Here is a 23,471-nt window from a genome sequence, read left to right on the forward strand (position 1 = left end):
GCTCTCGGTTGGAGTTGGTGTCTTAAGTGAACAGATAGAACGAAGGAATCATGGACGAGACGATTTGGTTACCGGCGAACGCTTCAAAAGGTGACATGCCTCCCACCCTTTCCTTTCGCTCATTTGCTAGCTTTCCAGTCCGTCCTGAAATGAATGGAATGTCGTATTTAGTCGGAGTCCAGCCCGGTACCGAGGTCCGAATTCATTTTGAATTTGATAAATGCATTGCTTGTGAAGTATGTGTTCGGCCCTCTCATCCCGTCCTCGTATTATCTTTCTATGAAAAGGAGGGATTATCTTAGGTAGTCCTACTCTAGTGAGAGAGACAGACACGATTTAGATAAATAAAATAAAATATATAAGTAATAAAAGTACAATATTTTTTTATTTTCTTTTTAACAGAAAATAGATATGTATTAATGATAGGCAAATTACACGCACAAGAACACAGTAAACAACAACAAAAATTAACAGAAAAACATAGAACCGAAAGCAATGAAACTACAAGGAAAGTTTCACATTTTGAGCCCACATAAGAGCCTCCTTGTTGAATCGTCGAAGAATGTAATGGAATTCTGAAGTTTGGAGAGCTTGTTGTAGATGCCAAATATCTTCACAAATATTCTGCCATATAACATTAGTACAAATTCCTGAATTTATCGTAGCAGATACTTGAAGTGCATCTCCTTCAAAACTAACTAAATGCCAACCATTATAAGATGCCCAATTCATGGCTTCCCGGAGAGCTAAAAGTTCAAGAATACCCGGATCCCAGATGTGTCAAAAAATAGCAGAAAATTTTGCAAAGGGCTGCCGCTGAGAGTTTGTGGCAATTACTACAATAACTCCCAACTGCTTCTGCTTGTCAACTGCTGCATCATATTGAAGAACTATTGTATGTGATTTAGATTTGTAGCAGTGTTTGTGCCATTTCTTTCGCATTTTCTTGAAATTATGTTTTTGTAATGCTTGCGTTTGTGACTTACTTATCTGCGAAAAAAGTGACACATTTTCTGGGTTTCACAATTATGACGTGTTTGATTTTTGAATGTATGATAATAATTTTGAGCAAATGTTTTTAAAATAATTCATAACTTACATTAAGATTCATACACTTTAATTTGTTTGATATCTTTGTACTTAATTTTTAGAAGAAAAAAATCTATATATATTTTTATTTTTAGGGCTATTTTTATAATATTAAATTTTTGTGGATGTCGCAAGTTATTGTTAAATATTTTAAAATCGACACAATTAGTGGAATATTCAGGATCTTTTAAGCCATTTTTTGAATCGAATTCTAAGTTATTACATGCAAAATTAACATCAATGGCTAGAAAAAAAGGCCAAATGTCTTAAAAAAATACTGACCTTTCATCCTTTTTTTATTCTACTCTGGCGTTGCAAATCAGTCAATTTTATTTTATTTTGCATTTTTTCATTTTAATTGTATCATAAAGCATAAAATTAGCCTTTTTTTATTGGACAAAAATTCTCCAACTTGATCCTTTTTGTATTGCATTAACTTTTTATATTAAATTGATCATTTTTAAAGTTTTTTTGAATTTTTATCAAATAAATAAAGGTTAATTTTACGTTTCAGGGTACAATTAAAATGAAAAAAATGCAAAATGGAATCAAATTGATAAATTTTCAACGTCGGAGTAGGATTAAAAGAGGAATGAAAGGTCGGAAGTTTTTAAAGTATTAAGCCTAAAAATTCCAAAATAAACTAATCATATCAATTTTAAAATATTTGGCTATCACTACCGACATCCGCGAAGGTTTTATATAAAAAATAATTAGCCCTTATTTGTAAGATAATTATAACAATTTAGTTGGTTCAAGGTGAAAAAAATATTCAATTTAGTTTTTATATTTTAATTCTTGATTATTTTTTTTTATATTTATTTTTAGCCACTTAATTCCATTGATTAAAAAAATTAAAATACCTCATCTATTTTAGTAGTTTGAAATTATTTAATTCTAGATTACTTATAATAAATATTTAAATTATAATATACAATTGGCACTAAAAATATAGTATTTTACGATATATTCATATTTAAAATGTACTTTTATTATAAATATAAAACAATAATATGATACCTTTTAATTTAATCAAATTACAATTATGTATATTATTTTATAGTTATTACTTTTTTTTGTTGATTTATGAAATTAACTTAATCAAACAACTAATATCAAACTTTTGCTATTTTATTTTATACTATTTTATCAAATTTAATATGAAATTTAAAATTATATTATTTTTTGTTTTTATATTTTAATAATAATCATTTTTTTATAAAATGGTTTACAAATAAATTTGATTTTATATAAAACAAATTAAACATCATATTTTTTTTATTAAAAATCAAATAATAATGAATATTGAAAATTATCAAATATTTTAATAAATTTATCATTGAATTATTTTTATGATATTGTGATATCATATTTTTTTTATTTGTAATTATTACGATAGAGTTTTGGTATGAAGATTAAACTATTATTTGATGAACCTCCAAACGCAACTGAATTGGTAAGGTGATGCTCTCTTGACTTATATGATGTTGTCGATTCAAACGTATCTATGTATGCATCTGTTTAAATTCGGGGTTAGAGTTTATCTTTCGTAAATTCCCTACGTGGCTCGAATCCTAACGGTTCGAATGAGGATAAGACTGAATAAAAGAAATTTAAAAATGTCATTTTATAGTTGAAAACCGTTCATAAAACTTTATGATTTCAATACTAAATTATTGTTGAGGATATTGTGTTATAGACTTATAGTGAGCAGTTTGACACCATAATACTATTCAAATTAAAAATTTACATTTTTTAATTAAGTTATTATATATTTTTAAATATGTAATTATTAAATAAAATTCTTAAGACCTTATATTAATAAAAAATAATATAGGAAAATTATTGCATCAAACATAAAATCTAAATACCATAAAATTTTTATTTCAAAAAATAAATAAATTGGAATTAGTAGAGAAATTAAAAAGAATAAAGAAGATTTTTCTCCAATCCCAATAAACAAAACCTCGAACTCAACCCATCAACCTTTTTGACTTCATTGACTCTCTTTCCCCACCAAAAAGACAAAAAAATTCCAATTCATCCCAAAACGACACCGTACCATCAACTAACAGTTCACCTACTCAACTCTCCCTCTCACCTCCTAACCCGGTAACCCCGCTCCATTAAACAAACCGAAACAAGAAAATATAACAAAGTTTTTTTGCCAATGGAGTTTCTTTAAAAACACTCCCATTCTTTTTATATGTGCATGCAAAATTGTATTTTTTCTTTTAGTTTTTAATTTTTTGTTCGTACAATGGCCGTACGGACAATGAAAAATGTTTGAGCCCATCAGACCAGTAAGTTTTAAGTTGTTTTAAACTGTTGGAAAGCTGTGTTCTTGGTTATGAATTATGTCTAAATTCATGTTCTTGAAATGAAAATTGTTGGTTTTTGTTTATTCGGTTAAATTTTTGGCCTTTTTATGAGACTTCGGTTATTTTTTTGTTGGGATGGGCTTGAAAAAGGATTGTATTGTATGATAACTAATATGGTGTGGTAAAATTAGCATATTTTTTAGTGTCATGTTTGTTTGCTGTTTGGTTGCTGAGAAAATGTTGGAAATGAAAAGGGAAAGGAAAATGAAAAGGAAAGAATCCGTAGTTTTTTTGGGGCATTCCTTATTTGCATTTATATATTTTTTGTTCATTCTGAAAATGATTCTGATCATTCCTTTTCTATATATACATTGAATTATTGCTTCTTAAATCAATTTAAGGTTTTATTCTGCTTTTTATTTTAGTTTTTTTGATATATACTCTGTAGTATCGGAACATGATTCTTTTTAGTTTAGTGCAAACAGAATAATTTTTTTTATCTTGATTTGTATTCGATTCTTAATTGTCCTTTAAATGCTTTTTGTTTTTCTTGTAGATTTGTATTGGATTCTTTTCAAATTGCTTCATGTTCAATGAAGCTTATGTAGAGGGATAAATCAAGAATTTTTAGACTGTTTTCAGTTCTATCATCAGTTCTCAAAGTAATTCTTTTTTCTTTCTAGATATGATTAATTCAGGAAACGGTATAGGAACAGATTATTCTTTCTCTGTGTTGCTTGAGCACGCGGCAGATAACGATGTTGAGGGTTTTAAGCGTTCGGTATGTGATGAATCCGAGATTGGAATGGTTGGACTTTGGTTTGGTCATCAGAAATTTTCGAAAAAGCGGGCTCTTGAGCTTCGTACCCCGTTGATGGTTGCTGCTAAATATGGCAGTGTTGATGTTGTGAAGCTTATTATTGCTTTGCCTGAGGTGGATGTAAATTTCTCGTGTGGTCCGGATAAATGCACGGCCCTTCATTGTGCAGCTTCTGGTGGATCTGTTAATGCTGTTGATGTTGTTAGGCTGCTTTTACTTGCTGGTGCTGATCCTAAAAGCTCTGACGCTAATGGACATCGTCCTGTGGATGTTGTTGCTGCTTCTCCGATATATCCGCATTTGAAAATTGTCCTTGAAGATATCTTGAAGAATAGTGGTTTTGTTTGTCAATGGGATCTACAGATTTCAACTAATAGTTTGAGATCCTCTCCTCCGCCCATTTCATGGTCATCAGAAGAAGGTTCGCTATCTTCTATCTCGGGTATGATGTTGTCATCACTTAATTGTAAGCCTATGGATGCACAGGTTTCATCTGTAAAGAAAGGATATCCTGTTGATCCATCTCTTCCTGATATCAAGAACAGTATTTTTACTACGGATGAGTTTCGAATGTTCTGTTTTAAAATCCAGCCTTGCTCACGGGCATATTCCCATGACTGGACTGAATGTCCTTTTGTTCATCCTGGTGAGAATGCTCGGAGAAGAGACCCGAGGAGGTTTAATTACAGCTGTGTGCCGTGCCCAGATCATAGGAGAGGGGCATGTAGGCGTGGGGATATGTGCGAGTATTCTCATGGGATTTTCGAGTGCTGGCTACACCCAGCTCAATACAGGACTCGACTTTGTAAGGATGGCACTAGCTGTACACGCAGGGTCTGCTTTTTCGCTCATACGTCCCACGAAGTTAGGCCCTTGTATGCATCTGTTGATGCTGCAACGCAATTACCACAAGCAGCTGCCATGGATTTCACTGCTGCCTTGAACCTTTTGTCTGGTTCCCCTTCATCTGCATCGCCCATGTCACATTTTCCATTTACTCCACCTTTGTCTCCTCGAAATGATTTCCATTTACCCATGGCCTGGCCTCAGCAGAACACCTCTAATTTGCAGAGCTTTGGCAGCAATCTTCAAGCCAGCCGTCTGAGAACACCTTTTTCTGGAAGGTACATTCCATCTGAGGAGCTTAATAGGCTCCAAGATTTTGAGTTGCAGCAGCTAAATCTTCAAAATGAGGTGTCCTCTATGTCTCTGCCACTTCCCAACTGTTTCTCAACGGATATTTCCACTCGTTTGAGACAGTTGAATACATTGAATTTGGACAGGCAACTGACTATGGAGGTTTCATCCGCGCAGAACACCAATCAACTGGATGCTGCATCGAAGTTTCCCCCTTCTTACAAATCTGCAGTACTTAATAAGCAAAGCATGCTATCACCTATAAGAACAAGCGTCTTTTCTGCAAAAAATGTTGATTATCCTTTGCAGGCTTCATTTGATTCTTCTTCACCAAGGAGAATGTCACCTAGGATCAGCGAGCCTATGTCCCTAGTGGGATCCCAGCTAGCCAGCGAGAAGCAGCAACTGCAACCTGGCAGCCTATTCTCAAGGGAACTTGGCTCTGACCACACTTATGATCTTGGATTGAATAGTGGCAATTCATGGCCGGATCAGAAATCCGTCACCAAGAAAGTAGATTGGTCGATTGAAGAATATGAAGAGAGTCGGTTACAGAAATTGCGTTCAGGTGCTCATAGCGGGCACGACCCTGATCTGTCATGGGTTCAATCAGTGCTTAAGGAACCATCATTGGAGACAGAAGAAACAAGTGTTGGTTTAGTCTCAGGTTCTGTTCCAGATTCCCTGAATGACTCGAACGATCATGTCGGGTTGCCAGCTTGGCTTGAAGGAATGCAGTTTGATCAGATTGTTTCTTAGCAAAAACCAAAGTTATTCACTTCAAGGTTGAGGTAGTTCAAACTGAATCCTAATTCTTTAATTACTTGTATGAGAATCAACAAAAGCTCATAGATTTTTCAAATGATAAATTGCAGAACCAATCAAGAGAGATAATAATCCTCTTATGGGGATATCCGCAAATACCGATAAGTTTTCACTATCTTTAGGCTCATTTTTTCCCCTTCAAATTTTTTTGTTCAAAACATACATGTATCTTTAGATTTAGCTAATACTCACCAATTTTACATATATTTTGATTGATACCATATGATGAGAAATTTGTAATAGACTTTTGATGATGTAAGAATCTTATAAATACCTATAAAAATTGGTTTTTTCAGCTTTTGCTTTTCTTGTTTCTTTAGTTATTTTTATGAGAATCTGAGATATTGTTCATGTTATCTTTTATTAAAAGATTGGTTGTGGAAAGTAGAATTTGTTATCTGATAACATATGAGATGCAATATGGAACCTACTTTATTCAGATTATGGAGCTTATAGCCATTTTGTGCCAAACATTTGATGCCATTCCACTACTATCATTAGTTGTTGGGTCTTTTTTGCAGTGGAGAATTCTTAAAGATTTGATGTAACATGTGGGGCAACAACCAACTTGGTCATTTTCATGATTATCTTGATGAGTTACCTAATCTTGATGATCATATTATACGCAAAATATCGAAATAATAAAATGGCGAAATGATATTTTTTTATAAGAATATGTTATCGATAAAAGTTCTGGAATTTTATAAGTGTTTTATAAATGAAAATGAAATGTCGAAATATAAAATTTCGACCGAGTTTTTGTGCAGCAATGCTTGTCGATATTATTCATCCATAAATGATCGATTTATCTCTGAAAAATGAGTCTTTAGTTAAATTACATGCCTTGCAAATTACCACATAATTGCTGTAAGACAGAAGCAATAATCTATAAACATCAGACAGCAACTAAACATTAATCAGCAGCTAAGTTTGTGCTCAAGGGGTTGTCAACTATTGCTTAAAAAAAATCCAAAATGTAACAATAATTTTTTTATTGTTAGTTCTTCACAAGAATATGCATTTTCCACCTAATAACGACTAATTGTTTTAGTAATTAGACACGATTAAAAGAGAACGGATTGAGACAATTAAAGGGGAAAATTTATACCGAAAATAACCGGTGGTCAGTTTTTGCCCCTGCTAGCCATCCAAACAAAATATCGAGCTTGTTTAATTCTCCTCATCATCCATTGACAGATGAAGATCAGCAACATATCCAAATCTTCTCATTATCGCTAACAAAGAATTCACATTTTCATAGATTTTTTCTGATTGAGGATGCAATGTGTCTCCAGCAGTAAAAGAATGAGTCTGGCCTCTAATCACAATCCAACTAGTTCCTGGAGGTTTCTTTAAACCCTTTTCTTTAAGCCAGGTCCTTATTTTTATAACCTCTGGCCAAACACCAGCTGCAGCATATATGTTAGCTACCAAAATGTAGTTCCCAGCATTATTTGGTTCTAATTCGACTAGTTTTTCGAAAATTTCGGAAGCTAGTTTCGTGTTAGAATGAACTCGACAAGCACTGAGCAGGGCTCTCCACACCGATGCATCAGGTTCGATATGCATATCATTGATAAATTCCCTGGCTTCATCTAAGCGTCCACCTCGGCCTAGTAGATCAACCACACAGCCATAGTGAGCAAGCTCAGGGATCATCTTAAAATCCTGAACCATGGAATCAAAAACCTGCAAACCCTTCTCTATCAGACCGGCATGGCGACAAGCAGACAGAACAGACAGGAAAGTTACTTCATTTGGCTGAAAACCATCTTCCAACATCTGCACAAAGGCAATGATAGCTTCGGAAGCAGAACCGTGTGCTCCGTAGCCAGTTATCAGCGCATTCCAAGAGATAATATTTCTTTTCGGTAAGGTTCTAAATATCTTTTCTGCATTCTGCATAGTACCACATCTTGCACACATTGTTATGAAAGCATTTGCGAGCGACAAATTTGAACTAAGAGGGGAATATCTTCTTGCCGCATAAGCATGTAAGCATTGACCGAAAAGTAGATTGGCAAGATCAGTGCATGTAGATAGAACATTTATGATAGTAATGGAGTTAGGTTCAACTTCTGAAATCATACGGTTGAAAAGCAATAAGGCATCATCAGTTTTATTGTTCTTAACAAGTGCAGCAATCATAGCATTCCAAGATACCAAATCTCTATTCGAAAAGGTCTCGAATAGATACCTAGCAGCGGTTTCATCACCGCAATTCATATACATATCAGTGAGTGAAGTGTTCAGAGAAATACTAATTTCAATTTCGTGTTTTACGACAAAAGCATGGATAGATTTCCCAATATTTAGGCATGTTTCGTCACCACAAGCAGCAAGTAGAGATATCATCGTATGAGAGTTAGGATCTAGTTCTGATTCGCGCATCATCTCGAATAATTGCCACGCCTTGTCCCTCAAATTGCTATGAGAAAGTGCAGAGATCAAAGTATTGTACGAGACAACATCCACATCACACATCTGATTGAAGACATTAAGAGCATCTTCAGCACTAGTTAGATCTGCATACATGCTTAATAATGCATTTCCAATGAAAATATTCATCCTAATTCCATTCTTGCAGGCAAGAGCATGCAAGCTTCTACCAATTTTCAAGCCATCAGCTAACTCTGAGCATAAAGGCAAAATAACAGCAATAGTTCTTTCACCTTCTCGAGTTTCTGTTCGCATTAAACTAAACAAACCGATAGCTTCCTCATAACAGGAATAATCGATATATGCAGCTAACATAGAGTTCCAAAAGGCAGCATCGCGAATGGTTACACCATCAAATACTCGACAAGCTAATTCTAAACTTCCAATATCAACATACATATTAAGCAGAGCATTTTGTATGAACAAATCATCACCAAGTCTTAACTTCATAGCCAATTGATGGATTTGCATACCGAATTCAAGTGATCCAAATCCAGCACTTGCTTGAATAACAACTAATAAAGTGACCATGTCAAACTCGACACCATCCTTAATCATACAAACAAAAAGCTCCAACGCTTTCACATAATCCCCAGCTTCAAAATACCCGGTAATCAACGCGTTCCAACTCACAGCATTCCGCACAATCATCATATCAAAAACAATGCTCGACATTCTCACATCAAAATTCAAATAGAAACCAATCAGAGCAGTACCTACATGGAAATTCAAATAAAAAAAACCATTCCTTATGCAATAACCATGTATCTCCTGGCCTAACTTAAGTTCCAAAACCCGCCCACACGCCATTAACAACGCCACTAAAGTGCGCGAATTCGGCTCATAACCCTCCGTTCCCATCTCTTTAAACAACCAAATCGCCTCCTCAAAACAACCACACCCCACATACCCCGAAACAACAGCATTCCACATAACCAAATCTCTCTGAGACAACGTAAAAAACACTTCGTTCGCTTCAACAACATGCCCACATTTACAGTAAAAATCAACAACAGATGTCCCAACTCTAACATCATTGATCAAATTAGTACCCTTGATACTAGAATGTATTTTCTTGCCCGTCTCGAACGCGTTCAGCCTCGTACATGCCTTGAAAACAAGAGGCAGAGTTGAAGTATTAGGTGGTATGTTGAGAGATTCCATTTGCATGTAAGTTGAGAGGATTGCATTGTCATTTTTGTGATTTGCGTGGTGCTTGATGATTGCATTCCAATCTTTTTTTGGCTCTGGTTTGAATTGGGTTTGTTGAGGCAAGGACGGGAGTTTTGTAGGGTTTAAGGTAAGGGAAACGTTCATTATCCGGCGGTGATTTACATTTGCAGACAAAAGTGAGAAGTTCAGAGATGTGTAACGTGTTTGAATATGGATAAGGTGGTTTAAACTGGTGGCTCTGGCTAATAATGGTTATGATTTTAACTGTTAAGTATTTTGTCTTTTAGCGGAAATGACAGTTCGTGACCGTTAAGTTTTTTAACGGACCAGTACCTGATTTCTACTTGTCGGCACTGCTATGGTTAAACTTTAAAGGCAAGATTCAATCAATTTTTACTCGAACAAAGGATCAATTCACCCTCTCAACTTGGCACGAAATATCAAAATAGTCATTTCTACCGTTTTTGGGTCAAACTAACCCGCAACTTGCGCTTTTATATCAAAAACACCCAAAAAGAGTGGGTTATCACCACTCTTAAACTTTCTAAAACCAAATCAATTTTGCCCTCCGTTCACACCGGAAACCGCTCAATTTACACCGGAAATCACCGCACCCACCGGAAACCACCTCACCCACCGAAAACCACCACCTAATTTTTTTTTTGTTGCCGGATCACCCATCTGGGTTTGCTCCGGCAACGGCGAAGTAGACCCATCTGGGTCTGCTCTTTCCCGGCGCAGACCCAGATGGGTCTCGGAGGAGCAGTGCTCCTCCGACGAGGAGCACCAGCTTCTCGTTGAGGAGCAGATCTGCTGCTCCTCACCTGAGGAGCAGATCTGCTCCTCGTTGAGGAGCAGAACAGCTCCTCAGGTGAGGAGCAAATTTTGCTCCTCCCCAGGGGAGGAGTTGAGGAGGAGCACTGCTCCTCCTCCCTATAATTAAAAAAAAAATTGGTGTTAAATTAATCTTTAGATGTTTTATTTTGTAATTTTTTAAAATAACAAGGACTATTTTAGATTTTAAACCAAGAGAGTGTTTTTTAAACACGGATTGAGAGTGGGAGAGGAAAAAAAAGGGTTGATTTGACCGAAAAACGCAAGTTGCGGGTCTGTTTGATCTAAAAATAGTAGAAATGACTTATTTGATATTTGATTGAGGGGTGAATTGATTCTTTGTTCATTTTTACTCTTGCCTATTCAATTTTTTAAGAGCAAATGATTCCGGGGCCCACATATGTCATAAATTAAAGTTTGATATTTTGCACATAAGCTCTTTGATAAAATGATTTTCACATTATATGCACAATCGCACTTTTTTGGCGTTTTTGAATTTCAACCTAATAAAAAATGGTAGCCTTTAAAAGAGATAAAAAAATCATCAATGTATTTCAATCTCGAATATTATCACATTCTGAAAATTATCATTTTCTTATAATTCTACATTTCATAAATAGACTTTTTATGTTAATTTTGGTGGAATTACTATTAATTTTGAATTTGAAATTGTTTTGTAGTAATAGTTTTATCACTAAAAAGGAAAATTCACTTTTTGCAAATTGAAGGTTTCAAATTATTTTTATCGAGAATTTGGTATTTCAATTCTTTTCTATGTATCAGTTATAAAAGAAAAAGATTATACTTGTAAACTTTGTCAATTTATTATCATTCTTTTTCAAATATGTTATCGGGCGGATAGTTTTGGTTTTTACTATTACATTTGAATGGGGTATAATTTTTTTAATTGCTAGATTTTATTTTCTTATGATAATTTTCTTATAGTTACATTAATAAATTTAATTAAAATGATCAAAAATTATATTTATATGTATGATATAATGAACTTAAGCAGAATAAACGCTAACTTGATATTCTAATCAATAAATTCAATTAACATTTACAAAATTATATAATTTATTAATGTTCATAAATAGAGTTAAATTGAATTTTAATTTTATTTTTATTAAAAAAAAATTCTAAAGTACTTATTGTTTATATTAATATATTATCGTAATAGAAACTTTTAAATTTATAAAAATTCCATAGTAGATGCTTTTAAAGGGTAAAGTTTATATATTTGGCAATACCTTTAATTTTGGATGAATATGGAGTTATTCAACACCGAAGACAGTTACTTCAAATCATATGGTCAGCTATATATATATTTCGATATTTTTTTTCACTTTCTTTTACGTATCATAATTTATTTCATCTCATATATTATTAGATTAATAATTGTTTTTATTTTCATCTAGTCAAAATAATTATTGGTAAAATTTATTATATAGAATGCTTTAATAAGTGATATATATTTTATGAAAATAATACAAAATATATATATTTTATGGCTGTTTTTATGGTTATTTTGTTGTAATTACTTTATTTATTTGTCTATTAGAAGAAAATTGGTATAATTCTTCAATAGTCATAAATAAAGAAATTAACATATTTTTTACAAACAAAATAACCATAGACTTATATTTAATGGCTAATTTTATTTTATTTTAGCTTATATTTGGCTTGTTTAATTATGGCAGAGTTGCCGAAATTTTAGACATATTTGAAGAAGCTGTTACTATAGTGTCTTCTCATCTTTAAAGGAACGATCACAATTCAAAATTTTATTTCTTTATTGATGATGAGAGCTAAAGTGACAATTAGTTTCAGTTTAGTTTTTCGGTTACTACTACATATATATATATATATATATATATATATATATATATATATATATATATATATATATATATATATATATATATATATATATATATATATATATTGGCTCATTTGGTAGTCAAAAAGCCCTATTGGATGAGTGTTTTGCAGTATCATCATTTGATTTTGATATCACACACTCATTGTGATGAGGAGTTGTTATCTTTGTATATAAATACTTTCACTTTATTTATTGAAGTTTAGCCTACGACAAAAAAATAAAAAAATAAATAGAATAATTTAATTCAATATAAATTATATAAATGAAGAAATTGTATAAACTAGTCAATTAATAGAATTTATTTTAAATCTAATTTAATTATGGTAAATTAATAAATTTAATTTTAAAGTGTTGAACATTACATATATTTAAAATAACATCACATAAATTAAAATATTAATTCTGAAATTTAATTTTTTTCATCAGATTATTAATAATTATATATTATGGAATATGAAAAGTTTTTAAAATTTATTTTAATTAACTTAAATTTTAGTTTATAGAAATTTGAATTTTATTAATGGTACTCAACTTTTTAAAGAGTTGTTGTTGATATTTTTAATCTATAAAATATGAAGAGTTTATATATTCATATTTAAAATAAATAAAATAAACTTTATGTTTTGTTTTATATTTTTTAAATTTAATTAATTAAAATTGAAACTATAGAATTTTAAAAGTTTTGATATTAATGATATTTGAAGAGTTTTAATTAAATTGATAATCAAGCTAATCAATAAATTATAATTAGAATTTAATTTAATAATATTAAATTAATATATTTATTTTAAAGTACATATTATATAAACTAATTCAACTATTATTTTAAGACTAAAAAAATCAAATAATATGACATATAACAAACTTTTTTAAATTTATAAAGTTTTTCTAAAAAAACTGCAAACCTATTTAATCTCATCCGCGCAACGCGCGGGTATCGACCTATTTATGATATATGCGAGAGATCTGACAGTAATTTGCTCTTAAATTAATTACAAATAAATCCATAAAAAAATATGATTTATTAAAGAGAGAAAATAACCTCCAATATTGCAGATTTGTTATTTTCAAACAGTACATAATTCTAAAGTTTGCTGTACTAATTCAAACAATGCGGCTTAATGAATTTTCTGAACACAGAGTTGAAAAGTTAGAAGTGACATGGTCAACAATGGGAAAAGCTCAACCAAGAAAGTAATTATCTCTTCTGCTATGTTTTTAAAATCTCTAATTTTTTCGCAAGTTGTGAATACAGATCATCAAAAGTACTTTTGATTTATTTATCTCTATTGAAATTTTAATAGAATTTCAAAGAAATTTAAACTGTTTTAACAAATTATAATAGATTATTTCGTTGTTTGTTCAAACAGTTCCAACAATCTTAGATCAAATCCAGGATACTATGCCTCACTTACGCTTCCGTCGCGAAACAGATGACCGCAAGGAGACGTATTTCGCAGAAATGTCAAGTAGAAGAGCTAGTAATACCAGAAAATTAGGTAAGATTTCTTGTTTATCAAGCTATGACAACCTTTTCTGGAAAATAAATAAATATGAAAAGCTTCCTCATCATCTCAAGTCTTGCTTAGATTATATATTTATCACCAGACCTTGTCAAAAACCTGTACTGGTTCAAGTTCTGATGGCCCAAGGTCTAATACCAGATAGGCCAGGGGAAATCATAGAGGATGTGGCAGAAAATTTTGTCGAGGAGTTAATTGCGCTAGGAATGCTTGTAGAAAATCGCTACTGCGGAAGTCTAGAAGTTGCGAAATGCTACAATAATTCATGTAGTGTTGATGTAGATGAACAAAAATTTATGTCTAAAGCTGAAAATTTAGATGTGCATGCTATAGTCAGTTTTGATGAGAGGAACCATCGGTCAATTGATTTTAAAAACCTCAGAATTTGTAGTCTGTTTTTGATTGCTGCATACGATTGGGATCCTCATCGAGGTCTTTCCCGGGATTTTATGCAAGATATCTGCAAGTTGCAATTTTTGGTGGTGTTGGATATATTTGGTGTCATTGAATCCATTCCTGATGAAGTGGGGAATTTGGTTAACCTCGAGTATTTGGGGTTGGCCGTGTGTATAAATATGGATAATCTACCGCGGAGTTTAGGTAATCTTCAGAAACTTCAAACTCTGCATCTAACATACTATGAAAGCCTACGAGAACTACCGGTGGAATTGCTGAAACTTCGACAGCTGAGGCACCTTCTACTTGTTAGGTGCGGCAATGACTCGGAAGTCAGAGTACCCAAAGGGATTGGAATGTTGGCGAATCTTCAAACATGCGAAGGCGTGTATGCTGGAGATGGCATGGCTAAAGAATTGGGTACTTTAACCCAACTACGTAGATTTGGTGCTACGCGTGTCTCTGAAGGCCATGCTAGTGAGCTAGCTGCAGCTATTATGAACATGGAAAACCTTCACTCATTGTCTTTAGAAGCAGAGGACGCATGGATTAACGGTGAATACAGAGGTGTTTTACCTCAACTTGAGAACTTTTCCCCTCCGCATCTTGTTCAAGAGCTGACTTTATGTGGAGCTCTAATCGAAATCCCCAACTGGATTGCTCCCATGCAGAAGCTTACCAGGTTAAGTTTAACTCGATCTAATTTATCACAGGATGAAGCTTCTCTCCTTCAGTATCTTCCCAAACTAAAACATTTAGACCTATGGAAAGCATATGATGCAAAGATCATCGGCAAGGAATTTTGCGAGGTTGGGAGTTTTCCAAAGCTAGAAACTCTTAGATTTTCTTCTGAGCATCTTGTGGAGTGGGATGAGATAGTGAATGGAGCTTTTCCGAGCTTAAGGTATCTCGAATTTTATAACTGCGAAAATATGAGATTTATTACTGAAGACTTGAGAAATTTATCTAGGCTTCAAGAACTAAATTTTTTGGCAGTACATGAAGACCTTGCAAGGCAACTGCGAGGTAAAGAGAAATACAAGATCAAACAAATTCCGAAAGTAATGTTCTTATGATCATTTATAATTGCTAGCTTCAAGTGACATTTTTGAACTATCAAAGGTTCATATCAGCATATATTTCGGTGCTTTAGGTATTATATGATTATATCTACTTCTAATTTTCTTGTACTAATAACATGTGATTGCAGTCAATGCTATTAATACTAACTGGCGCTTTGAAACATTTTTATTTCTCTTTTTATTAATTTTTTGGATATGCATACATGAAGAACAGTAGAGAATTTATCTAAATCATTGCAATTCTAACACGGCTGAATTAGTTTTTTGGCTGCTTATTAGCTCTTGAGATAGTTCCATGGCCCTGATCCAGTCCCTAACCTGCAAATCATTGCAGGAATAAAAAGTCAACATATTTATAAAATGTATTTAAACACAAATTCTTAATACCAAATGTAGTAAAAATTGTTCAGAAAAATTGAAAAGAATTTGAATCACCTTAAAAAGCCAACAGATGCACGGAGACTCATAAATATGGCGAGAGCAATCCACAACCCGATAAACTTATAGGAGGAAGAGAGGAAAATCAAACACAAAGTGCTTCCAATGGACACCATAACCTGCAAAACAAAATGAACAATGTCAAGCTGACGACATTGACATCGAACAGAATGATGGAAAGACCAGTCACTTGCCATGGAGTATGCAGCATAAGCATAATCAGAAGATCCAAAGAAGACACCATCAAATACATATGCTACCGCGTTGATAGGCAGTGTTCCTGCAACAAACTGATCCGAAAAGGATACGACTGGTGAGTTCCGATTTTAAAAATCGAGTTACAGCAGATTGAAAGTAGTGAAAGTTACCGGAATGGCTGCGATCATCATGTGGAGAACATCGACATCATTTGTGAATAATCTTCCTCCAAACCCCAAGCCTACTCCGATAACAGCAGCCAGCATTAATCCCAAAAGTAATCCTAGCTGCAGTTTGCATTCATCAACAGTGTTAGATGACCTTAAATGATTCAGAAGTGATTTAAATTTTGCGGAACGTATATGCATACCTGCAATACTCGAGAAGCTATAGCTGTTACCTCCGCATAGTCCCTTTTCGCGAAGGCACCTGCGAGTAATGCCTGTCGAGTAAAATGTGCACATGAAAGTCAGATGTATGAGAGCAAAATATGTTCGTTACACTAGAAAACCAGACTCGCAGTAGACCTGCTAACCTGGCCAGCAACGCAATATCCGTCAGCTAGAAGAGACGTAGCCAACCAAACCTGCAAGCAGACTTCAAATGCAGCCATGGGTGCTGATTCTAGCCGCGAAGCCAATGATGCAGAAAGAGTAAGAAAGAATGTCACAGCCAGTACCCTTATCAGCAAAAGAGAACCTGAGGAGAAGATTCTAATTATGGTATGCCAGCATTTGTAAAAGGACGAGAACATAAATTTTGCAGGAGGAGAAACAAGCAGAATCTTTACCATTTTTAAGAAATCTACTAAATGTTAGATGTTTTATACTAGGAGGTAAAAGATCAACTTGTTGCACTAATCTCCAAAAGAGTATAGCTGTGATTAGATATCTGTAATCACCAGAAAAATTGAAATAACAAATGGATCATCAAAAAAACATTCATTCTACCATTCTGTAAGCCAATGGAAGGAAGAAAACGTTGTACCATTCACAGAATTAAAAAGCTTACTGTGATATAACATGAGCAATGGCAGCGCCACGAACTCCCAGGCCGAAAACAAACATAAAAATGGGGTCTAGGATTAAGTTTGTTACATCTCCGATCACTGCAAATCAAATCAAACAAGCACATCATTTAGAATCGAGTAAATGATCAAATGATTCGAAGAGCTTCAACTTGCATATGGCAGGCATATATACCGATGGCATATAGAGGAGTCTTTGCATCTTTCAATCCACGGAACGCCCCTTGCATAGCCGTGGAAAGGAGGACTGCAGGAGCACCAAGTGCCCTCAATGTTAAATATTGTTGAGCAGGGAGCAGCATAGGTGAATCCTATGTAGATTCAGTAATGTCTTATTTTTTCGTCATTCCAAAACAACAAAATTGCACCTTCAAACAAGACGGAACATTAAAAAATTTGGTTTCAATATATACAAGTACTTACAGAACTGATCCCCATCAAGTGCAACAATGGTTTTGCACCAGATATGAGGAATATAGCTTGGATGAAGCCGAGGATAGCACCGATGACCAACGCAGTTGAAGCTGACGGAATATGCTTTCTTTGACTCTGAATCTGAATCTTCTCAACATCAAAGCTACTAACAGCAAGTGAGTTTGATTTATATGCACCTTCAAAAGGGCCTGATTAGAACACAATCACACAAAAACAAGATGTTAAGCCGATCAACAACACAGCAATTCCATAAAGAAGTTCAAAAAGAAAATTGTGAAACAGAGAAATAACCAACTATCATAATTAAACAAAAACATTACCATCTTTAGGTATCAACTCTTTACTCTCACTGTTTACAGCTGAGCCTTTCTCTAAGGATTCAGTTTCTTGCTTATCAGAAACACTTGTAGTAGTTCCTATAGTATCTTCTTCCGCAACAAACGAGGTGGTGATACTAACAAGCGGAAAAATTGTGATTCTTGATACTAAACTGAGCAGAGCAACAGAAAGTCCAACAGCACCTAATTCTACCGGACCTGAAAGAATCACAGAAAACTAGAGGTGAGACAGTGAAACCATATTTTATACAAAAAAAACTGTAAAAATCAGACAAGTTTATAAGTACCTATTTGGCCAACAAATGCTGTATCAACTATAGAAGCTATAGGATCAGCTACGAAACCTAATGCAGCAGGGAATGCTATTCTTGCTATTTCTCGCCCGAGTTCGTCGTTTTTAAGAACATTTCTGCTCATTTATACATCCAAACAAAGAATCAAACATACTCAAAATCTTGAAATCATCAAAAAAATTGATAAAGGCTAAGTAGCACGAACACTTTATTCAATCTACCAGTCCCACTTCATAAACATTTCGAACACTTGATATTTCTCACACGGAACTTCATTTTTCGCATAGAAAACCTTAAAATAATACTGTTTTTCCGTGTCCAAGTGTCTCGTATCCCGTGACCGTGCTACCTAAAGGTTTCTTACACATGAAGTTATTGAAGAAATGAAAAAGGAAGTACCTGAAATCGTAGAAGAAAATGTATGGGGGTGGTGTTTTCTTGTTTTCCGTTGATGGGCATGCATTATCTTCGTCAGGCAGCATTATTAGCAAGTAGTGGTATGGTAGTGCAGTTCTCTCAGTTTAACTCATCGTGGCGGCTGTTTTTAAACACAATCATGGGTCCCAGAATAAAGAGTTTTTCTCCTTACTCAGTTGTTCTTCTTTGACAAATTTACTTCATTAATATTTCTGTCTTCGTCTGTAACATATTTTTCTTTGTTTTGCATTGACCATAATTTACGAAGATTTGAAAGGGATATGTTATCTGTAAATTCAGAATTACGGGATATTTATATTAGTTTAAGTGATGATCTAGCAGATTTCATTGGGAAAATAATAATAATAATAATAATATTTTTAAGACTCACTGATTAATTAAATACAGTTTTTCGACTAAGAACATGGGATCCAGTTTATATGCAAAACGCAAATTAATTAAATGTCTACTAGTCGAAGTTCGCCTTTTCTTTATAGCATACTATTTCCATTCCAAAAATGTAGATATTTTTTTATATTAGTTTCAAAATTAAGATAAGCGGTCATTGAATTTAAATAATTAAATTAAAATATATCCTTTATTATTAGAAAAAAGGGTCATATATGCTCCTAACGTTTGAGCTAGATCACCTATACCATTATGGTTGTTCGGATAGGTGCAAACATGGCATTAATATTTTAAAACGGACTCATTTATGCCCTTACGTTTGGTGCATATATGACCCTTGAAAAATCGTTAGTGACCTAAAAAAACCCTTTTAAAAATGTTAATGACAATGTTTGCACCTTTCCAGACCATAAGGGTATAGGTGATCCTCGGCCCACACGTTAAGAGCATATATGACATTTTTCCCTTATTAATATTAATAAATTGATTATATCCATTTATTTTTAATTGATAATTATAATATCCAATAAAATATTCTCAAATCCAAATTAGCATGTATCTTGACTTTGTCTTGCACTGAAGGTTCATTCTTTATTAATGCAAATAGTGGTCTGGATTGGATTTCTAAATCCACGCTTCTAACTAGTTTAACTTTAAGGATTTTTTATGCTTTGCAGATCTGATGTGGATCCCCTCTCCACTCAGTATCGCATGCATATCCTCATCAGGAAAAATAATAAAAATAAGAGTTAAAAGATAATATGCTCCAAATCACATTAAAAAGTTTGCTCAAGATATGCATATGGCAAGTTGGCAACCCAAGTTGAATAGAATTGCCTCAAAAAGAATTATCTTGTAAGGTATCACTCGTCCAATTGTGAGCACTTTCTACACCATATACCAAAAAGTTTACATATCTAATCTCTGTCGAAATTGTAGTTCTATATCATATTCCTATCGAGATCCTCCACAAAAGAAAAAAAAATCTTCGAGAAAGAATGAGAAACAAAAATAAACTTCCAACTAGACAGCAAACCAGAAAGTAACAAAATCAGATTATCAGCACACTTTACCATAATCCGATAAACTTCCACCAAACTCCTCCAACTCCAAGCCAGATTAAAAGGTTGACAATAGATATGAGGAACCCGTAACCCCACCACTGGGCGAGAGGTACGTAGTTGGCACCGTAAAATACGGGTGCAGATCCAATGCCGTAGTGTGTTAGACCACCCATGAGGTTTGAAAGAAATGCCAGTACCATGGCACCAAAATATGGAGGAGTACCTAGAGCACTGGCGACAGACAAAAATGCTGTAAACATAGCACCTATGTGAGCTGCTCCGCTAGCAAAGAAGTAGTGGGAGTAGAAGTAGAGAAGAACCAAAATGCCGAAAGATAGCTGCCATGAAAGACCCAGTCCGCCAACAAACTGTGAAAAGAAGACAACATAGTTTGTCAAAACTTTTTTATTCATCTATAACTGCTTTCAAATTTTTACTGATATCGAGAAGATTAAACTCATATTGGATTGTGTGTAACTTTAAAATTCATATTTTGCCTCTACAGAAACCTAATTTAAGAGAAACCATGAAGTGGAATGAGAAGCAAGTCAAAAAACACAAACCTTAACTACAGTTTGGCTAAACCAAGAGATCAGACCATATTTGTTGAGATAACCAGCCATGGCAATGAGGGCAGCAAACCATGTGAGTGTATCCCAGGCAACTGCTTCAGATAAGCACTCCTTCCAAGTCACTACGCCAGTGATAAGGAGGACTGATAATCCAAGAATAGCAGCAGTAACAGCATCTACATTAAGCATCCCTCCAAATATCCAGAGCCCCACCTGTTGTTGGAGAACAAATGAAGATAACTTTTTAGTATGCAAATGTAACGTAAACTTAATGCCAGCAAAGCGCCTAAGCCACATAAAATACAAACATTAATTCGAACAATTTCCTTAAAACTGCATCAGCATAGAAACTCTTAAAAGGTTCAACTACTTTTAAAAATTTGGAACATATTAAGGCATAAAAGCTACTCAAATCCTACTCCTATTTGTCAAGTTCAGGTTAATTAGTCTAACTCGACAAAGTCTATTGAAGCTACTACAATCCTAACTCCTATAGTCAAGTTCAGTTTGGTTAGTCTAACTCGAAAAAGTCTATCCAGGCAACTACAATCCTAACTCCTATTGTCAAGTTCAGTTTGGTTAAGTCTAACTCGACTACATCTATTCAAGCTACTCCATTTCCAACCAACGTTTTTTCAAAATTGTTGCTAATTGCAAACAGGCAGGTTAACACTAGTTTAGATATTCTCTAGCCCCATCCAAACTGACTATTCAAATATTACTAAAAGGCAAGTGGCACATATGAAAAAAGGCTGGAAAATGCATTGCAACTTGTTACTGCTGAGAACAGAGTTTTCTTAGATCATTGCTAATAAGTTTTTTAGGAATACATACATTACACTATTACAGGACCAGTTCAATAATATTGTAAAAAATTCCATCATGATCCCACCATGAGGACATCAATAGGAACTTCCTAAACTGTAGAAGAAAATTTATTCTAGACAATTCTGTTAAAGTATGTTAGATGACTTGAAATATTCAGCTGCCAAATTCTTAAGCTAATAAATTAAGATCTAGATTGCATTTAATCCTCCTGTAGAGTCTTGAAACTACCACAGAACAGAGCTTTATAAGTTGAATATCAGAATGTTTTCTTTGTGACAAATTGAAAAAACAGAGTATCTTGGACACTTGAGAAAAATAACCCCTAGATAGCTATGGGCAAGAACACTATACTACTATATGAACTTCAAACAATCTTAAGTAAGAATCTGGTAAAAAGAATATCATACAACGAATATTCAGTCAAAATGCAGAACATTTACGAATGACAAACTACACAGCTACTCTACTAACATTACCAAGAAATAATACACAAAACTTAACACTAAAATTTAATATAAGAAAAAAGAAAGATAAATTATACCGTGACAAGCAGAGTTCCAGCCATAATAATCTCATTCGTAGTCATCGGTCCCATCTTCTCCAACTTCTCCTTAGCCAACCGAGGCGCATCAGGGCTACTCTTAACAGTAGGCGGATAAACAATATACAAAACTAAGGGAACAACAATTAACGACACTAATCCCGGCACAATAGCAGCCTTAGCCCAATCAGTCCATCCAATAGTTTGATTAATCGTGGTTAGAGTCAAATTAGCACTCAAAGGATTAGCAGCCATGGCAGTTAAAAACATAGCAGAGGAAATACAACTTGTTTGGAAACAGGTTAACATTAACCACGAACCAAGCTTATTTTCAGTACCGTCACCTACATTACTACCGCAAGCAACACACAAAGATTTGACCAACGGTAAAAAAATTCCTCCGGCTCGAGCTGAAACCGAAGGAATCGCCGGTGCTAACAAAGCTTCACTAAACACAAGACTATAACCTAAACCTAACGATGAAGATCCGAACAGTTTAACAAATTGATAAGCGATTCTATTTCCTAGTCCTGTCTTGATAAATCCACGCGCGAAAAAGAACGCGAGTGCAATTAACCACGGGATTGGATCGCCGAAGGCGGAAAACGCGGCGGAGAATGTTAGCGTTTTAGTAAGTACGGAAGCGCCTAATCCTAGTAAAGCAACAGCGCCGAGCGGCAACGGTTGTGTGATTATGCCGACGACTGTAGCGAGAAAAATCGCGAGTAGTTGCCAGGCAGGCTTCGTAACGCCTGACGGAACTGGGATAAACCAGAGAATGACACCTGTCGCTATTGACGCTAGTAGAGGTTTGATAGACGCGCCTTGCCATGGGACTGATACAGGTGCTGGAGGAGTCGGAGATGCAGCCGGTGCTGAAGTGGATGATTTCACAGTTAAAATCGATCGTCTCTGTTTGGTAAAGAGTGTGGAGTTCGGTTTAGTGAGTTTCGGGAGGAAACTGGAAGAGACGGCGGAGGAGAGATTAGTGAGGCGATTTGGAGCGGATCTGAGGTGAGAGAGTGGTCGTGATCTGATCGACGGGAGAGAATTGAACGCCGGCGAGCAAGAGACCGATGAGGTTAAAGCTAGGGACGCCATTTTTTGAAATGGCGTTCAGTTTTTTGCAGAGGAGAGTACAGAGACGGAAGGGAAAAGAGAGTGAAAATGGGGAGAAAATTGTGTGGGGTATGGAGAGGGAGAGTTGTGAAGCGTTGGATGAAGATCGGAGGGTGGAGATGGAGATGGGAATATACGGCTAGTTTTAATTTTATGTTGATGAGAGCAACATCGTTAGTGCCGCCAGAGATGAGGTGGAAATGTCCGTCTGAGATCTTCTGATACACCGGCCCACTTGGCCCCATTCTTTTTTAATTTGGACTTTGGAGGAA

General features: G+C 34.5%; 5 protein-coding genes across 7 annotated transcripts; 2 read left to right on the forward strand and 3 right to left on the reverse strand.

The window, feature by feature from the left end:
• The first annotated feature begins 3,129 nt into the window (after positions 1–3,129).
• On the forward strand, positions 3,130–6,487 carry LOC126673287 (zinc finger CCCH domain-containing protein 56-like). 3 transcript variants are annotated; one of them, XM_050367370.1, is made up of 3 exons: positions 3,130–3,392; positions 3,967–6,158; positions 6,243–6,487. In XM_050367370.1, the coding sequence occupies exon 2, from the start codon at positions 4,096–4,098 to the stop codon at positions 6,124–6,126; it is 2,031 nt and encodes a 676-aa protein (XP_050223327.1). In that variant the 5' UTR covers positions 3,130–3,392; positions 3,967–4,095; the 3' UTR covers positions 6,127–6,158; positions 6,243–6,487. The 3 variants fall into 3 exon arrangements, with proteins under 3 accessions (XP_050223327.1, XP_050223328.1, XP_050223326.1); XM_050367371.1 differs by having other exon boundaries at positions 3,967–6,152; XM_050367369.1 differs by having other exon boundaries at positions 3,967–6,487.
• A 530-nt stretch (positions 6,488–7,017) lies between these two features.
• Positions 7,018–10,008, reverse strand: LOC126673286 (putative pentatricopeptide repeat-containing protein At5g59200, chloroplastic). Its single transcript, XM_050367368.1, has one exon. It carries the CDS (start codon positions 9,946–9,948, stop codon positions 7,363–7,365), a length of 2,586 nt encoding a protein of 861 aa, XP_050223325.1. The 5' UTR covers positions 9,949–10,008; the 3' UTR covers positions 7,018–7,362.
• A 3,615-nt stretch (positions 10,009–13,623) lies between these two features.
• Positions 13,624–15,678, forward strand: LOC126671330 (disease resistance protein RPM1-like). Its single transcript, XM_050365094.2, has 2 exons — positions 13,624–13,714; positions 13,891–15,678. Exon 2 carries the CDS (start codon positions 13,923–13,925, stop codon positions 15,513–15,515), a length of 1,593 nt encoding a protein of 530 aa, XP_050221051.1. The 5' UTR covers positions 13,624–13,714; positions 13,891–13,922; the 3' UTR covers positions 15,516–15,678.
• LOC126671331 (protein DETOXIFICATION 42) lies at positions 15,670–18,963 on the reverse strand. The gene is made up of 13 exons (XM_050365098.2): positions 18,650–18,963; positions 18,245–18,366; positions 17,940–18,155; positions 17,608–17,807; positions 17,360–17,495; positions 17,169–17,265; positions 16,948–17,048; positions 16,693–16,856; positions 16,528–16,599; positions 16,328–16,444; positions 16,154–16,249; positions 15,957–16,078; positions 15,670–15,839 (listed from the first exon to the last, which is right to left on the reverse strand). Exons 1-13 carry the CDS (start codon positions 18,730–18,732, stop codon positions 15,797–15,799), a joined length of 1,569 nt encoding a protein of 522 aa, XP_050221055.1. The 5' UTR covers positions 18,733–18,963; the 3' UTR covers positions 15,670–15,796.
• Positions 18,964–19,878: 915 nt separating this feature from the next.
• Positions 19,879–23,335, reverse strand: LOC126673468 (dicarboxylate transporter 1, chloroplastic). The gene is made up of 3 exons (XM_050367622.2): positions 22,081–23,335; positions 20,703–20,924; positions 19,879–20,507 (listed from the first exon to the last, which is right to left on the reverse strand). The coding sequence occupies exons 1-3, from the start codon at positions 23,179–23,181 to the stop codon at positions 20,145–20,147; spliced, it is 1,686 nt and encodes a 561-aa protein (XP_050223579.1). The 5' UTR covers positions 23,182–23,335; the 3' UTR covers positions 19,879–20,144.
• Positions 23,336–23,471: the final 136 nt, after the last annotated feature.

The sequence above is a fragment of the Mercurialis annua genome, linkage group LG3 (genome assembly GCF_937616625.2).
Source record: "Mercurialis annua linkage group LG3, ddMerAnnu1.2, whole genome shotgun sequence".
Taxonomy (NCBI): Eukaryota; Viridiplantae; Streptophyta; class Magnoliopsida; order Malpighiales; family Euphorbiaceae; genus Mercurialis; species Mercurialis annua.

Bases quoted from the DNA above. Each gene is read 5' to 3' on its own strand.
- LOC126673287 (XM_050367369.1), top strand. From the start codon at position 4,096: ATGATTAATTCAGGAAACGGTATAGGAACAGATTATTCTTTCTCTGTG.
- LOC126673286 (XM_050367368.1), bottom strand. From the start codon at position 9,948: ATGAACGTTTCCCTTACCTTAAACCCTACAAAACTCCCGTCCTTGCCT.
- LOC126671330 (XM_050365094.2), top strand. From the start codon at position 13,923: ATGCCTCACTTACGCTTCCGTCGCGAAACAGATGACCGCAAGGAGACG.
- LOC126671331 (XM_050365098.2), bottom strand. From the start codon at position 18,732: ATGCTGCCTGACGAAGATAATGCATGCCCATCAACGGAAAACAAGAAA. The intron at 17,266-17,359 runs GTATATATGCCT...TTTGATTTGCAG, and splicing joins GACTCCTCTATATGCCATCG to TGATCGGAGATGTAACAAAC. The intron at 16,250-16,327 runs GTAACTTTCACT...TTTTCGGATCAG, and splicing joins TGATGATCGCAGCCATTCCG to TTTGTTGCAGGAACACTGCC.
- LOC126673468 (XM_050367622.2), bottom strand. From the start codon at position 23,181: ATGGCGTCCCTAGCTTTAACCTCATCGGTCTCTTGCTCGCCGGCGTTC. The intron at 20,925-22,080 runs GTATAATTTATC...CTCCAACAACAG, and splicing joins CTGGAACTCTGCTTGTCACG to GTGGGGCTCTGGATATTTGG. The intron at 20,508-20,702 runs GTTTGTGTTTTT...TTCTTTTCACAG, and splicing joins TTAGCCAAACTGTAGTTAAG to TTTGTTGGCGGACTGGGTCT.